Below are 18,042 nucleotides of genomic sequence, written 5' to 3' on the forward strand. Positions count from 1 at the left end.
TTTTTTTACAAGCCTTTTATGGCTTAAGAGACTGATCAACCGTTATACTAAGACCCCTTTCTTTCATGACACTGCTAAGGTTACTCCTATCTAAATTATATTTATAATTCAAATTATGATAACCCATATGCATTAGATATAATTTTTTTACAAACCTTTTATGTGGCACCTTGTTAAATGCTTTCTGAAAATCCAGATACACCAAATCTATACTCTTTCCCTTATATACATAAACAGTATCCTTTTCAAAGAATGTCAAAAGATTTGTAAGGCAAGATTTTTCCTTAGTGAAACCATGTTGACTATTCGAATTTGAAGACTTTCCAAAACTTTTCCCACAACTGACGTAAGACTAATGGGCCTATAATTACTGGAACAATTTTTATTAGCTCTCTTGAAAAGTGTAGTGACATTAGTTAACTTCCAATCCTTTGTCACCTTCCCATTATTCACGAGGTTGATAGTAATTTATAAAAAAAAATGGAATAATAATTCTATTATGATAATATGTAGCCTCCCAGCAGCTCAACGATTAGTTTGAGCACTTATAATGCTTAAAATTAATTTCCATAAGCACGGTGAGCAGAGCACAGGTAGCCCATTGCTTATCGAACAAATAACGAAATGTAAAAGACATAAAAACTAAAAAATATTAACATAAATTAGTTTGTAAAGAACTAACCTCAACAAATGCTACGTAATTTTCCCCAAAAGCTTTGTTTTCTTGTTTTTCAGGATAAATACATCCTATAGAGGGCAGTAACATTTTTAATATGGCGCTTGCCAGTTCAAGCATAAGTCTGGAATCACAATATTTAAAGCATTTGACAAACGTGTTAGACAGACAAATTCAAAATTCGGGTAAAGGAAAACAATTGTTATGTATGCCATTATGAGTATTTTAGGTATTTGTTATATTAAGGAAAATGATATTTTAAATATGATTAAGACTAACAGTAGACCTTGCATGATAAGGCTTAACCCTACAACTCGTACTGTTTAACTGGAGATTTTTCTGTATTTTATAAATTTAAACTTTTATATTGTCCTCCTGTTGACTTTAGTCTAGAACCAGCGTATAGAAATCAGAGGCTTTTATCCTATCTATCTCTTGGAATAATTGTAAATTTGAATAAGATAACCTTCTTTAGGGTCTTGCCTTTTTTCTCTCTAGAGGAAATAGATTATGACTATGAGATCTTAATCTATTTCCAGATAACTACTCCTTTCCTTGAATCATTCTGTTTCTAGTAACCCTTTTCGGTTTTTGAATTCTTTCCACTAAGTTAATACTCTTTCATAGATAAAGAGACTAAAACTTTACACACAAAGAGTTTATTAACATCTCTGATTTTTAATAAATGTGTATATCAATATCGTAAAGTAATTTTACTAATAGCAAAAACCCATTGCCCCAATGGCTTGAATGTTTTATTTGCTATTAATATCATGGCAAAGTTCATTACTTAGTTATGCTGTTAATAATTGAGTGTTTTTTTTTTGTTAAAGGGAGCACATTTTGCTCATTTAATAGTAAATGGACAAACAATGATTTATAAGCCTAACGAAATGGTTTCATGTTAGGGAACATATTACTTGTTTTGACAGAATGTTGGTCTGAAGAAAACAGACTATAGTTCTGTTGAAATGTGATATGTTCCCCAAAATAAAACTACTGCATCCTTCTTATAAATTGTTTGTCAATTTACTATCAGTTGAGTTGGTTTCTGTCTGTATAAAAATATTATCAAAATTATGATAACCCAGGTATATTAACTTATATTTTCAGTAATTTAAGGTCATTCGCCAGTTATTTATCTAATTTAACAATTGATCCAGGTCATTCTGTAGTACCTTAACATTTCCAATACAACAAGAAATTTCCCATAGCCATCAGCTCTTATTAATGTCATTAATCTAGATAAGTAAAAACCCAAGCACTGACCCTGAAGTACACCACAAGTAACAATTAATGATTAAATTTGATTGGATTCTATTTATAACTAGTGGTACAGCTCATCAAAAATGGATGGACAAGTACTAGCACTCCCACCCCATAGTATACCCTATGCTCACATTTCACAGCCAACTGAAATAAATAAATTTTGGAAAATCAAGCTTGACCAACAAAGAGGCAGAAAAGTGCAGTCAAACATCAGTAAATTCCTTTGTGAGCCACTCAAAATTAAGATAATTCATGAAATTAATTTGTGGCATATTCATAGAATAATTATTAGTAAAAATCAGTTAGATGAACATCTTATAATATACAGAAAAGCCAGTGTGTTTTGGTAACACTACATTCCAATAATGGCTTTTATGTCATGTTACTTAGCAACAAAAGTATAACCTAATATTGTTGTTAGTTTATGTACTGAAAGTATAAAATGAAATGTATAGACAGAAAAAGTGGAAGAATATTTGTTGATTTCTTAACTTAGAGTCTCTGTTGATTAGAGAGGTTTGTTTTTTATTAAAAACGTTGGTGTGATAAAACAGAAAATAGCTTAATTCAGAAATGATTTAAGTTTAAAATTTAATTGATATTTTTACTTTCATAGCATACTTTAGGCTTATTATACTAACACTCACTACACATAGGTTTTTATGGCACCCCCACCATCACCCCCCCATTATGGCTCCCTTTCACCCCCATCATCAACAATAGTGGGAAACAGTATTCGAACTATTCTATCTGGATAAATGCATCTTGGCTTTTATGACTCCTCCTATTTCGAGAAATCAAGTATGATGTGATGTGACACACACACACTGGGTTTTATATAGGATAGATAACTCAGCCACTCTGACATGACAGCTTAGGAGTGATATTGTGAGAAACTTGCATATCATTTAGTTTAGCAGATAAACTGTTATGATTTTATGAAATATATACAGTATTACTTATTAATAATATAATAGATAAGCTAAAATAGATATGAGCAGCTTGATGAATGGAATAGTATGTGAAACGTAATAGGTAGCAGAGAAAAAAAAGTTAGTGTAATATCTCAGTATGTTAAAAATTGTGAAATAAATATTTTCTATTTAAAGAAATAATAAATATTCAATAATTATTTTCATTATATGCAGAAACTGAAAGCATGTGCTGCCTACTCTTGCATAAAGTCATTGAAAATGGAAAATGATGAATTTTAAATGTTGTTTTAGGCCCTGGCATGAGGTAGGATAGAACAAATGCAATAGTAGTAGCATTTCATTATGTTATGCTCCTATGTCAAAACAAGTGGAACTGATGTAAGTGTTAATGTAATGTTAGACATGACCATACCTTGTTTCCTTATGAATATTCATTAATTATCTATTTTGTACAGCGGTCAGTGGTGATATGTCCAAAGTGGGAGATTCCAACAGAGTTGTGAAATATGGAGGAATCTCACTTTTGACTACTAAGTTATAAGGTTTTTGTGATGGTGGTGGACATTAGACTATGCATGTGGATTGAAGAGAATATTATATACTGCCAGAGGGAAAATCTGGTTTTATACAAGGCAGGAAGGGTACAATGAATCTTTTATATCTTTAAAACACTAATTCAGAAATATGTAAAAATGAATAGGTGTACACATTCTTTATTTATTTAAAAGCTATGTTTGACTCTTAAGAAAAGAGAATTACCATGGATGTTTTACAGGTTAAGAGGGGAAGAAGGCTCTTGTTGGTTATTCAAGAAATTTACAGTGAAACCATGTATATCATTAAAGTGAAGGAGCAGACGTCAAGAGCTTTTTGGACTTTAAGAGGCATTCAACAGTGCTGTCCACCTAATCCTCTTCTATTTAATATGTGTATCTGATGTAGAGCAGTCATTGAAGAATAATCAAAATGGGAAGCTGTTTTGAAGGATGCTAAGATTTATTTCCTTGCCTATGCAGATGATTTGAGGGTTCTTGCACCCAATCTAGAGGGCTTACAAGTATGATGCACTGTCTTGAAAAATATTTTATTTGAAAAGCCTTAAAGTTCAATGTAGCTAAATCAGAAATAATGGTTTTTAAGCAGAGTAGTAAGTGTGCTAAAAATGAATTTTGGTATTGGAAACTCAGAAAGTTGAGAAAATTAAAGTTGTAAAATGTTTCAAGTACACTGGCTTTTACTTTCAATAAGGTGGTAGTTGGAAGATCCATACTGAGTATGTTACAAGAAAGACCAGTTCTATGATGAATTATATTTGAGGGATTGACAAAACACAGTTTCTTATAAATTTCCAAGTGAGATAAAAATTGTTTGATAGTATTGTGGTGCCAATTGTTCTGTATGGGACCGATATTACAGGTTGGTTTTGTCATGAAAAGATAGAACTTTTGCAAATTAAGTAATTTAATTGATTGGCAGAGGGGATGAGATAGCATGCAGTTATATTGTCTACATTTAGACTTTTTGAAGGAAATTATGGAATGATGAATGGAAAAGAGCATACAAGTTTTAAAGGAGGAATGGGGCATTTAAAGGCTTTTGTTCTATTAAGCAATGTAGATTGTGGAAAGAGGGGTAAACTTGATATAATGGAACTGTAAGGCAAGATAAAGCTTTGTAATCATTAAAGAAGCTAGGCTTTTCTTACATGGAAATAGGAAACCTTGAGTTTATTGGCTGGAATACTGTGGCACTGGCTCTATCTAGGACAGATGAGCAGCATTGGAAAGATATTAATATCAAGATTGAATCTGTTCAGTATACCCAGTTTTATAAGTATATTAGGCAAATTGGTTACTGAGTGGAGTACCTGGATAGACATACTGTGTATCAGAAGGACCAGATTTATCTTGCAAGATATTGTGTGAAAATGTCATGTACATAAACATATATATATATTGCTTATCAGAAGATTTACATTTGTACAGGTTGTGTGCTTGTAGAAAATAAACTGCAACATATTATGAAATACATGTGTGTTGATCACTTGTCTGAAAGAAAAACCCAGTCCCCATGGTTTTTTAGATGCAAGAGTCAAACAGTGTTGACAAATTCTGACTTTGATGATTTTGCTTAATGAAAATTGAAATTAATTGTAAGCAATACTATGTTATTGAAAATTTAAATTGTTTTTGTAATGCGAAATAAATATTAGTTTATTTTGTGTTTAAGCCACATTTGATTTTGAATGGGTCTAACCATTTTCTTGGAGTATAAGATCATGGAAAAAATATATAAATTTTATGTATCTATCTATCTAATTAACTAACTTGTTTACATGTGCATTTAATATTATATCTAATAACAAATAGAGCGGGGCAACTTAACTCGATGAATTGATTATGTATAAGCATTATTTACATAGAATACTGTTACTTCAAAATAGTAGTTTCAGATTATTCCAAATATCTAAACTGAAATATTGCCATTATATGTTTGTTACTAAGCATAAAGCTACACAATGGGCTGTCTGTGCTCGACCCACTGCAGGTATCAAAACTCAGACTATAGCCATCTCTTGAGAATAATAGATTAGCTTTTTAAGGCCATTTTGTGAAAATAATTAGTTAGTTGAATGTAATTGATTAATGAGTGCAACAATTAATCAGTTAGCAAATTCCATTAATCATCCAGGTCTATAGATAGCTATTTGAAGAATGATCTGATTATCAATAAATAATTCATTTGTATTATATTTTATTTTATTATGCTAAATGTTCTTATCTTGTCAAATGTATAATAAGTTGTTGTATATTTATTTTTCTTTGTTTGAGCTTAAACTGTAATGGGTGCTTACTTTTTATATGCATTTTCCATAGTAAAACATGTAAGACTAAAATATTTCTAATTAATTCATATTTGTAAATTTTTAGATCGTATTTTTCTGATGTTATAATGATAATAAGTTTACAAGAAATAAAGTGGAATAATTGGGTTTTCTGCTCTATAGGTTGTTAAATTTTTATGTGTAAGCAGTATTTTTCACTAATTAATATTAATTAAAAAATAATAGAATAACCGAACACACTAGTGGTTGTAAGTAGATTGTTAGTAATGAAGAATAGTTTCTAATATAATCATTTTTAGTTTGTGTTAAATTAAAAAAGTTATATATGAAATTTTTAATTTATTTGGCAAAATACGTCTTTATATTTTTAAGGTAAAAATAAATCAATATGTCTTAGCTATAGACTCATTCTAACCATCTTTTGTTATGAATTAACTTCTTAGTGGCTACAATTTGTTTTAGATTCTTCAAGTGAAGAAACAAGTGATGAAGAAGTCTGTGATCATACATCATCTTTCATTGTGGATACAAAGCCAAGTACCTCCTCTTGTTGTGGTACAGAGTTACTAAAAACAAAAAAAAATAAAATGATTGAATATAGAAAAGAACAATCAGGAACAGTAGATAAACAGTAAGTTTTACCTAGAACTATTATGTTTTTCAAATGTGAATAAAAGTTTGACTGATATTTGTAATTGACTTACCATTGTAGCATATTGATTTCATAGATTATGCAGCAATTGGAATATTAGCTGTAATAGTTCAATGTGTTTAAAAAATATAGCCATATGAGTAAGTAAAGACAGAAGTCATGAAACATAAGGGAGAAATATTGTGTAAAAGAAGTTTTAATTAATGAGTAATAATTCTATTTTAAATGTTGTAAAAAGATTGATCCATTTGCTAAAAAAAGGAGATAGGTGATAAAAAGAATTAGTATTTGTTGGCATATAAAATATTAAACACAAAACATGCATTATTCTGAGATGGCTGTTAGAAGATGTGACAGTGTTTAATAATTTTCTTGACATCTACAGGTCTTCATATTTCTTAAAGTTATGAGAAGTAAAATTTATATGAATGTTTACTTATGTAATTGAAAAATATGTAAGTAGTGCACTAATAAAATTACTTGTTTTTATTAAGAAAACAGACTTACCAGTAGGTGGGACAATTTATACAGGGTGTTCATAATTAATGAAGTTATATTACAAGACAATTTAATTTACTAAATATCAACATAACTGCCATCTGCAGCATTACATTTTTTCAAGCTGATTTTATAACTCTCTAAAAGCATTCTCCAGCTGCTACTGAGTAATGTCATGAATTGCATTTGTGATTCTTTGCTATAAGTTCCAGTAGTTTTAATGGACATGTCAAGGGACCGGGGAGGCCAAGAAATTGGTCCATGTCTGCTGATCCACCTCTTTGTGAAGATATCATTCAAAAACTTGTGCACACCGAAAGCAAAGTGGCAGGGAGCACTCTGTTCTTGGAAGCAGATACTATCTAAAAGATTCAATTGGTGTAGTTCAGGGATGAACAAATTTAGTAACGTAGCAAGATATTATTCAGATACTTCGTGGACGACTGCTACTACCCTAGCACTGATTGGTGGCCTTCTAGATCGTGGGTTGTTGTTCACTGACCCCATTTCTTTACACTTTTGTTTTTCTTCCAATTGTTAATCAAGCTATGGTGTGGTGCATATTTACTGTAAGGAGTTCTAAATTTTCTCCTCACTGCTGTTATTGACTTCAGTTCAGTTAACCATATCACAAAGCTAATATTTTCTTCTGATGTTTCCATATTCATTAGTAGTAAAACTTCATGAATTATATTTTTCTGTACCATTTACAGTATGTTCTTATCATGTGTACATCAAAAATTATTAGTGTTTAAAATTGCCAAGGACTTTATGAAAACCCTCTACATAAAATCTTGAATACTGACTTAAAATACAAGTTTATAAAACAAAAAAAGTACAAACTGACCAGGAAAGCCTTTTTGATGTTAAAAAGAGAGTTATTAATACAAGTCAAGTAAAAACTATTTACATAAGCTTTCAGAATCTTGGGCCTATATTTGTAGAATTATATTTGTAACCTGTTCTAATTAACTTCATGTGGGTAACAAACTTTTAATAGAAACAAAACTGTAAATAGACTTTTAAAATATAGTTCACACATGATCAGTATAAATATGCATTTTAAACTTTACTGTTAATTTATCTTTTCCATTGTATATTTCAGAATGCAAATAAATTAAATTGCTTTGCATAGTCTTTCAAAGATAATTATATGTTTTCTTGTAATTCATCTTTTTATTTGCTTATGGTGTTTATTAGTTTAGTCATACTCATTTATTATTTTGAACTTGTTATTTACTTAGTTTATGGTATATGATCTCCACAGATTGTCTTCTTAACAATTGTGTATCTTAAATATCAATTTTAACCTACTGATTTAGATGTAAAAGTAACATACTAAGATTTTCCCTGATTTTTGTGTTATTATTTATATTTAAACATCTATTTCATTACAGTTTTATATTTTTTGAAGCCATTTATTTATTATTATTCATTTTCAGAAATACTGAGAATTATGTCTTAAAATTATCATGCTTTGATCAGTTGGAATATTTCTCTCAGATTCATCAAAAGCATCAAAAAGAGTTAAAACTAAAAAATGGTGCAGTGGTTAAAATGAAGTCATATTTTCCAAGATGTTTTTTTTATGTAATGTTCTGTTGCATAATGTCCTTTTTCTGCTTCGAAACAAAGTTTAAAGGAGAGAGCTAACTTGTGGAAAGTTGCAAGGTTTTTTCAGTAACCTTTATTTTTTTTATCATTAGAACCTTTAACAGAGTGTTTGTGCTTTAATACAAAAAAATGCGTAATTTTATTTAATGTTTTCCTGTTTTGAATAGGTTTCAGCTGGCTTCAACATTACATTCAGAGATAGATGTGAATGATGTATATGTGAATGCATATCCAGGAAAGAAGACAGAAGAGAGCGTAAAGAAGAACAAAATATTAAGTCTCAGAGCATCTACTGAAGATGAGGTAGTGTACTGTAATGCTGGTGTGTATAACCATAGTGAATATCGATTAAAAGGAAGAGCTTAATATACATATTTATGAACATGCTGTATATACAGTTTATAGATGTATCAATATCCAAATATGAAATTCTGATAAGGTACCTTACTTCCACTCACATACATAGCTATTCTCCTTTAGTGCTGCTCTATTTGAAAAACATTTTCGCATGCTACAAGCCTTTCACTTCCACGCACCCCTCGATTCACATGGTTGCACTGATTCTCACATGCAAATTATCATGTGACAAATCTCCATGAATAGTAATGCCACACACACACGTGACTCCCTCTGTGCTATTCTACCTAACTATCACTTTGAGTTTGGCAGTGCTCTCTTCAAATGTTTTTTTTTGTATCTTCTTATCAATTTCTCTCAACAAGTTTACTATTTATTATACAATGGTGATATTTGTAACTTATTCCGAAGTGGAATTATTTTATATTTCTACCCAGTTTTGGAACTTAATACTTTGTTACAAATTTTTTTTCTACTTTTTGTCTTTCTTCCAACACAGTTGTGTTTGGTTAATTATTTTGAAGTATGAAGTTTGAATTTTAAGGTTATATCTTCTATCAGCACATTTACACAGGCTTCAGGTGGCAGTCCTCAACTGGGGAATTATCAGCTTTACTTCATCAGGCGGCCTGGCATGGTCAGGTGGTTAGGGAGCTCGACTCTCCATCTGCGGGTCGCAATCCGAGAGTCGCGGGCTCGAATCCCCGTCCCACCAAACATGCTCGCTCTTTCAGCTGTGGGTGCGTTATAATGTGACTGGCAATCCCACTATTCATTGGCAAAAGAGTAGCCCAAGAGTTGACGGTGGAAGATGATGACTACCTGTCTTCCCTCTAGTCTTACACTGCTAAATTAGGGATGGCTAGAGCAGATAATCCTCGCGTAGCTTTGCGCAAAATTACAAACAAACTTCATCAGGAGATTGATCATCCAATGAACTGACCTTCGTTGGGTCTTGACTTGAGTTTGGGGGCCCACATATTTTGAACTACGGTCTGCCGACTTTGGAAAGATATACTTTTATGGTTTTTGAATATTTTTACTGTTCATATCTGTAGTTATTTTGGTTCAATAACATAAGTTTAGTTAGATTGGTCAATACTTATAGTCAAGTTCAGCTTCGAAATTAGAGCTTAGTTGTATTCTTTGTCCTATAATATTAGATTAGGCTTAACATAGGTCTGTTCTTTTAGGATTACCTGTATTTCATCTTACTGGTATATTGTAAATTAGGTTAACTATATTGTTTCTCTTCAAAACATAACATCTCATACATATGTTATTGTCAATACACACTTAAATTTACAATATAACTTCTATTTCATTTTCGTTATTATTTATCTTTTATACTTCTTCATATTAACTTTGTCTGTATGGACCTCTGGAACCATGGTCCGCACAAACTTCTTCTCCCGATATCGTACATACTTATTGTTAGGTTAAGACTTTTAAATTAGAGCTTAGTGATATTCTTTGTCCTGCACAGTTCGATTATGCTTAACAAGTGTGTGTTATTTTTGGTTTATCTGTAGTTCATCTTATGGGTAAATCAGTAATTATGGTAAATATCTTTTCTTCAACACATAACATCTAATATGTACGTTTATTACACTACTCACTTATTTAAATTTACATTATGTTGAGTATTTAATTTTCATAATTCTTTATAATTTATAGTACTTACAATTAATTTAGTTTGTGAGGATCCCTGGGGGACAGGGACCACCCTACATTCTCCTGATATTGCTCACCTTCCTCCTACAACTGCTGAACCTGTTTAGGATAACCTAGATTGTGTCAGTTTTCCTCCACCTTATTATGGCATGCCTTCCCAGGCCTCTACTGCAGAGTCTGCTAGGCCTACCTCAGCCTTTTTTTAAACACATTTCACAGTATAACTTTCCCCTCCTTCTCGAGATATAATGTTTCATGATGAGCATTTTTGTCTCTCTTTTGGGTGAGGGTACTGACATGCCTTGCCCTACACAAGCTTTGGTTCATTTTGCCTTAGCTTAACATCAGGCAGATTTTCCTCTTGATTCTCTGTACTTAGAATCTCTGTTGTCTGTAAGGCCAACAGTTTCTGTTAATCCTATCCATTTTATCACACAACTAGTTTTCCAGCTTCGGCTTACCCTATCAACTTTTCTACAGGAAATGTCTGCCTTACAATTCCTTCCTTAGGCATTCCACCTATATCTAGGGAAATCAGTTGCCAGTGGTTGAGTTTTGGATTTAAAGCTGAACCAATCAACATATTGTAGTCCACACTCATGTTGTGCTGATTGGGATCCCTCATCCTATTCCTGCATGGATATTGGTTCCCAGTGGTTGAGTTTTGGATTTAGAGCTGAACCAATTAACATCATGTCCTTATACATGTAATGCGATTGGGATCCCTCATCCTACCTCCATATGGATGTTAGTTCCCAGTGGTTGAGTTTTGGATTTAGAGCTGAACTAATCAGCATAAATCCTCGCACAGGTGTTCAGGGTGTCTCTGATCCCTCACTCAATTCACCTCTAGTGTTGTGTGTCATGGTGGGTGCACTTGTTGGTTGCTCTGCTTTTTCCTCTTGGGCTACCCTTCGATGTCTTTATGTTAAAGATGTTACTGTGTTTGAGATGGTTCTGGTCTGTTTAATTTGTGTGGGATGTATATGTATTTTACTCTGCTCACATGTGCCCTGTTCATAGATTGGTAGTGGGATTTCTCCCTCTTGTTGGCTGAACTTGAGATGAAGATGGTATAATCCTCTTTTCTACCCCTGCATGGATGTTGGTTCCTGTTGGTTAAATTTTGGATGCAGTTGACTTGCCGTGTACAGTCTATTGTGTCCTAACCTGTTCTGGCATGGTTGCCCCTGACACAGCTCAGAAGGCATGAGATCACATTATTATATTGAATGTATCCCCTCTGTATTTACGTTATGATTTGAAGCCAAAGGATTTTTTTCTAATCTATGAAGTGGAAAATTTGTTAGGCTGTATTTCGTAAAATAAATTGAGTTTTATGCTGACTTTTTTGTGTTGAAGTTAAGAATTATGTTTACATATATTATGTTTCTGCTATAAACAAATAAAAGTTACAGTTACAATTTAAAAGTATATATGTGTGTATGTCTTATATTTTGTTAAGTGTTTCTAGAAGCACTAGCATAAAGTATTTTTTTAAATTTTAATTATGTTATTATTTTTATTCATTTTCTGAACTAAATACACCAAATAGATACCATTTGTGAATTTTTGCTATAAATGCAACCAGAAAAAAGTCAGCTATAGGTTACATTTTAATTTCATTAATTTAAAATACATTATCTGCATTAATACTAAATATTGATATCAGCTGATATGATTAGGTAATCTTTGGCTATTGGTATTGGTCAAGAAAATGTTAATAGGTGCACTCCAAGTATTTGCTAATTGATTAATTAAATGTCCTATTAATTAATTAAATTTGATTAATCAATTAGCACAGTGTTCCTCGAACCATGGTATGTAAAAGCGAAAACAACAGTTGGTGGTGGGTGCTGACAGCCTGTTGGCTTTGCTTTAATCATCAGTTTAAGAAGGAGGGAGACAAAAAGAAAAGGTGGGAGCTACCAGACAGTTGCCTTCCCTTTAGGCAGAAGTTCAAAATTAGTGATAGTAACAGATAGCCCTAGTAGCTTTGTAATAACAAAGACAGGTTGACTAAGTTTAGTGGTAATGGGAATCAAACTCGAGATCCTGGAATGATGAGCACCCATCCCAATCACCAAACTGCTCCAATTTAAAGTAAAGTAAAATAACTTGTAAGGCTAAAATTAGTCAGAGCACAGAGAGCCCATTATGTAGCTCTGTGCTCAATAACAAACATAATAGCAATATTTCCATTAGTTGGATAGTTGAATAACATAAAAAAGTAATGATCAGAAATCCTAATTTTGATTATTTGGTTATGTTTATGACAGTTGATTGAACTGGAATTTTGGTTAATCGATTCTTGGAATAATCAAAGCAATAATAATCAGAATTAGTAATTTTGATTAATCAATTAGTTTGCATAACATTAATCGATGTAATCATTGCTGATAGGTAATTGATTAAGTTATTGCCCTGCTGTAGTAGACAATGGACAAGTGCTAGAGGATTGAAGAATTGCTAATATTACTCCTATTTTTATAGGGGGATGACAAGAGTTGCTCTGGAAATTATATCGTTTAGTGATATACAATATAAAAATAAATCAACATGGATTATTTAAAGAAAAATCTTCCTTTACTAAGCTGTTAACTTTTCTCAAAGATGTTGCATGTTATCTGGATGATAGCATGGGTGTGGACTTAGTTTAAGTATATTTTTAAAAAGATTTTGATAAGATGTTTCTGAAGACTAACTAAGACAACCATATTGATAGGAGTTGGAAAAGACAAGTTAATTGAGTTGTAGGGTGGTCTACTAAGTGAGAGAGAAAGAAGTTATTTTTGGAGTCCATTAAACTGTATCTTTGTTACTAGTGGTATGCTTTAGGGCCAATGTTTAGGCCTTTGCTTTTTCTTACTTGTATTAAAGATATTGATAGGGACATAACATAATTTGTGGATGTTGTTTTTTGGCAAATACAAAAACTGAGTATTTGTAAATTAAAACAAATATTTGAATTTAACCCTACTCTTAAATTTCATTAAAGACCTTAATTTTAAGTAAATATAGTGTGGAGAATTTTTTTAGAAAAGGGGTTTTAAACTTTTTTACAGTACCTAAAATATGTAAAAACAAACTTAGGTATATCTAAGAAATGTGTTTGTAAGGTAATGGAAGACAGAGGAAAAAGAAAAGTCTAATTTCCAATGCAGTATGTTACCTCCACTCACAAAATAGCTTTTCATGATTAGTGCTGCCCTCTATTGGCACACATTTTTCAGTGCTGGCCACTAGCCTTCCACCTCTCGCTTCTGCATATCCACATATAAATATCCACATTTGCACTCCTTAATCACTTCTCGATTGGCAGTAGTACTGTAAAGACATGCTTGTTTTTGCTTGCAAACTTATCATTGTTTTACTTTACACTACAGACTTAGTTTTACTTTACTGTTTTTGTTATTTCTTTATTCACAGAGGCCTTCTTGTTAGTGTATTGGTTGGGTAGCTCCATTCAGTTGGAATGTACAGTGAAATGATTACATTGCAGAATTAAGTCACACACACTGTAGAGATGAGACATCTAGTAGTTCTCTCTAATGGTCTTTTGCTTAGTAAACATGTTCGTTCCAGACTGTACACTCGTGTACATACATGAGTAAAGTAGATAGGGATTGCTGCCTATCTCTGATGCTTAGTGGCATGGAGACTCTTCCTACCATGGACCTCACGTACAATTACAGATGTTGCTGGGTGTTGGTTGATTGATTTCGTTGATGTGGGACTTTGCTTTTCAAAATAGGGTATTGAAGTTACCCGTTGCACTCTTTCCATTGGTATGTTCCTCCAGACTCTCCATCATGTTTTTCTCTCCTTTCTTCTAACAGAATATGGGAGTCCTTGCCACTTACTAGTTCTTAGCCACTGGGGTGGTGGACCATGGAGGTCTGTCCTTGTGAGAGATGTATCATACCACTCAGTTGAGAGAAGGGTGGTGACATTCTGTGGATGCCGATGGCATATAGTACTTGCTACTGCGAACCTGTTGTACAGTTCCAGATACTGCCAGGTTTTGGTTGTAACACTATGCCTTATTAATATATCTATATCATACAAATTGCTTTTGCTCACTGTGGCATTCCTCCTTCCCACCATCCTATTCTCAGTGGGTCTGGTGTTGGTTGGAGATGGCCCAGTCACGATTAGAATCATGTGTTGATGGATTGAAACCCTTCCAACTGCAGACATGAGGTACAATTCCATATACCTCTAGGTTTTGGTTGAAGCACTCTGCCATGTCATGACTATATGTATATATATATCTATATCTATATTGCAGTTTAAGTGATTAACAAGTGCAAATGGGGGAGAGGGTACTGGTTACAATAGGGGTTTTATCATGCTTCTATTGGTGGAGAACTGCTGCATAATAATTTACATATGGATATGCAGAAGCAGGAGTTGGTAGGTTAGTGGCAAGAATTGAAAATTTGCACCGAAAGATGGCAGTGCTAATTGATAAAATCTATTTTGTGAGAAGAGGTATCTATTGGAAATACATTTTCAATTTGGGAAAATGTTAACTTTGGAAACTTGTATAAAACATTTAATTCCACCAAATAGACACTATTTCTGTCCATGTCAATTATGTAATCAATCGGAAATATCAATTTAGTATGTTTTCTAAATATTCTGGGTGGGGCATTGTCTTGGGGTCAGCATACTGAGTTATTGGTCGGAAGGTCTGAGGTTCAAACTACATTATACTACCAAGCATGCTCTGCATGGCAGTATGTAGGTTTTAAAATTGTGACAACCAATCCTATGAAAGCAGTTGGTGCTTTTGATTGCTTTCTTAAATAATTTGAACAGATAAATATTTATTTTAAGTATGATGATATGTAAGTAAATATAATAGTTTTGTATTGATTATAAATTTAACTTGTTTGTTTAAAATGCTTGATTTTCAAAAACTATAAGAACTAATATGCCTCTCTCTCATTAGATTTAGATATTATTCGTTTCTTCAATTTTATTTGTATTTTGAGAAAAAAGTGAATGCAAAATATTTTGAAATGACAGAACCATAAATTAGATATAATGCTTAGAGATGTGAAATACGTGAAACAAATATTGTCTTGTTAAGAAACTGAATTTCTTCCATTATCATATAGGTGATGATGATGTGTGTAGGTGATTTTATGAATGAGTGTTGTTCCGCAAGACATGAGAAGAAAAACTTGGATAAATGATAACAAAGAATATATTGACATGTCTAAATGAAAACTTTTTCTAGTTTATTTTCTGTTATGTTTCCCTTCATTAAGCAGTAAAGACTGTGTTATAATGGAATTAGGCTCTGATGTGTCAGTTTATTCTTTATTATCATTTATGTAAGTGATTTTATGTCAGCTTTCATCAGTAATTACTTTTAACATCTTTTGTGGGTGTCAATTGTAGTTGGAACAGAAGGAAAACTTTTTTTTTTTGCACACAATAAATATATGAAATATCTTTTAGTAAACTTGTAACTCATAAACTGACAGTCACAAATTCAACTTATAGAATCAAAATAATTACAAATGAAGTTATAAAAATACACACTTCCTGCTGTCCTGGGTCTTGCATCAATTCACACATGGTAGCTCATTTGGTTAATGTACCTTCTTGGCTAGCAGAAATTTTGGGTATAATCAAGAGTTAGTCTTAGTTTTCACTTCACAAAGTAAGTTATAAATGCACAGATACTTTTATTCATCTTTTTAGTGTTTGTTGTAAACTTTGAGACTTTATAATGTTTTGTAGGAAAGACTTTACAAGATTATCAGCCCCCCCCCCCCAGTGGCACAGCAGTATGTCTGCAGACTTGTACCTCTAGTAGAAACCGGGTTTCAATAACTGTGGTGGGCAGAGTACAGATAGCCTTTTGCATAGCTTTGTGCTTAATGACAAACAACAAAAGGGTTGTAGTTATAAGATTTAGAGAAATTCCTAAAGTATGCTTTTTTTAAGTTTGAGGGCAAAATGAAGATAGTTATATTTGTTTCTGAATATTTCAATCTCACTTTTTTTAGACTGTAATAGAACTACCAGTTATCAACTTAATCTCTAATATACAAGTGCTAGAAAGTAAATGAATTACTGTCTTTCATCAAGCATGTTGATTGTTTAGTTTTTGTAAAAAATAACTTAAGTGTTAATTTATTCATTATGCATGTGGCAAGCAAGATGGAACTTGTGTATATCCATTTAAAATAACTAATTTGTTTAAAGTATTTTGGACTGAAACTTTTTAATTTTTTTTCGTGCAAAGCTATTGAAGAAGAGTGTATTACAACCTGGCTATGAAAAACAGTTTACTGTACCTCCATATATTGAACGTGTGTGCAACTTAAAGAAGCAAAGAAGGGTAAGTTATTTTGGGTGTACTGTTATCAATAAAAAAATTATATTGTATTCAGTCATTATTTTAGGGAAAATATGTTTTTAAAATGAAGATGAAAGAAAGGATCTTTTACAGGATATTGACTAATTTGTTTTTACAAAAGTTTGAGATGATTTGCTTTGCTTGTTACAGGTTTTAAAAAAGTATCAATATTTCATTTTCTTCTTACTTAATTTAACAAAAATATTTACACTTTGCCTATTATACTTCTAAAACATTACATATTTTATTTTTACTTACTTTTGACAAAAAGATATTCAGCTTTACTTGTTATACTTCTAAAACATTACATTATTTCATCTTATTTCTAATTACTTTGACAGAAACAAAAATCAACTTATTACACTTTTAAAACATTACAATATTCTATTTTATTCTTAATTACTTTTAACCGAAACAAATTTCAGCATTGCTCGTTACACTTCTGAAACATTACAATATTTCATCTTATTCTTACTTACTTTTGACAGAAACCATTCAATAAATGTTTATCAAAATTTAATTAACATATTCCAGTGTATTATGCTTTCAACTGAATTCTGTGGTTGATATAAACAATAATAAGATGTCATCTTGTTAATTTTCACAACTTTATTTGTACTTTTACACAAAAAAGCTACTCATGCTAAAATCAATATAAAAAATTAGGACAATGCCATACCACATGCTTTAAAAATCATTCTTTTTTTTCTTTCAAAATTTGTACTTTATCTCTTTGTATATAGAATTTATTGTATAGTTTATTCTCAGGTTTTAATGTTACGTCCACCCCTGTTCTTTTTATCAAATTGAAAATATTTTTAGAAACTTTGGAATGATAAGTTAAACACATATTTTACATTTTTTTGTGTTATTTTTTTATTTTTAGTATTTGTTTTCTATTTTTCAAATGATATTTGCTTATCATATTAATTTTATATCTTCAAATCCAAGCAATATGTTTCAACAAATTGAATTATTGGGGAACACCTTCATTATCTGAACAAATATTAATCATGCTTCGTGTCATTGGTATATAAACATTTATTTTGTGACAGAAAAATGTGATCTGATTTTATATGTGGAAACATACATACACTATTAGGATTTATTGTAAACTTCAGATCTAAGGTTACTATATACAAA

General features: G+C 31.7%; 1 protein-coding gene across 1 annotated transcript in view; it reads left to right on the plus strand.

Moving 5' to 3' along the window:
* The first annotated feature begins 761 nt into the window (after nucleotides 1-761).
* LOC106468087 (deoxynucleotidyltransferase terminal-interacting protein 2-like) overlaps nucleotides 762-18,042 on the plus strand; it is a 28,021-nt gene continuing 10,740 nt past the window's right edge. Inside the window, exons 1-4 of the mRNA XM_013928494.2 lie at nucleotides 762-861; nucleotides 6,188-6,356; nucleotides 8,657-8,792; nucleotides 16,786-16,881. Of these exons, the coding sequence (XP_013783948.1) occupies nucleotides 774-861; nucleotides 6,188-6,356; nucleotides 8,657-8,792; nucleotides 16,786-16,881 (489 nt within the window). The 5' untranslated portion in view covers nucleotides 762-773. The remainder of the gene's footprint in view (nucleotides 862-6,187; nucleotides 6,357-8,656; nucleotides 8,793-16,785; nucleotides 16,882-18,042) is intronic.

Source organism: Limulus polyphemus, unplaced genomic scaffold (genome assembly GCF_000517525.1).
Source record: "Limulus polyphemus unplaced genomic scaffold, Limulus_polyphemus-2.1.2 Scaffold85, whole genome shotgun sequence".
Taxonomy (NCBI): Eukaryota; Metazoa; Arthropoda; class Merostomata; order Xiphosura; family Limulidae; genus Limulus; species Limulus polyphemus.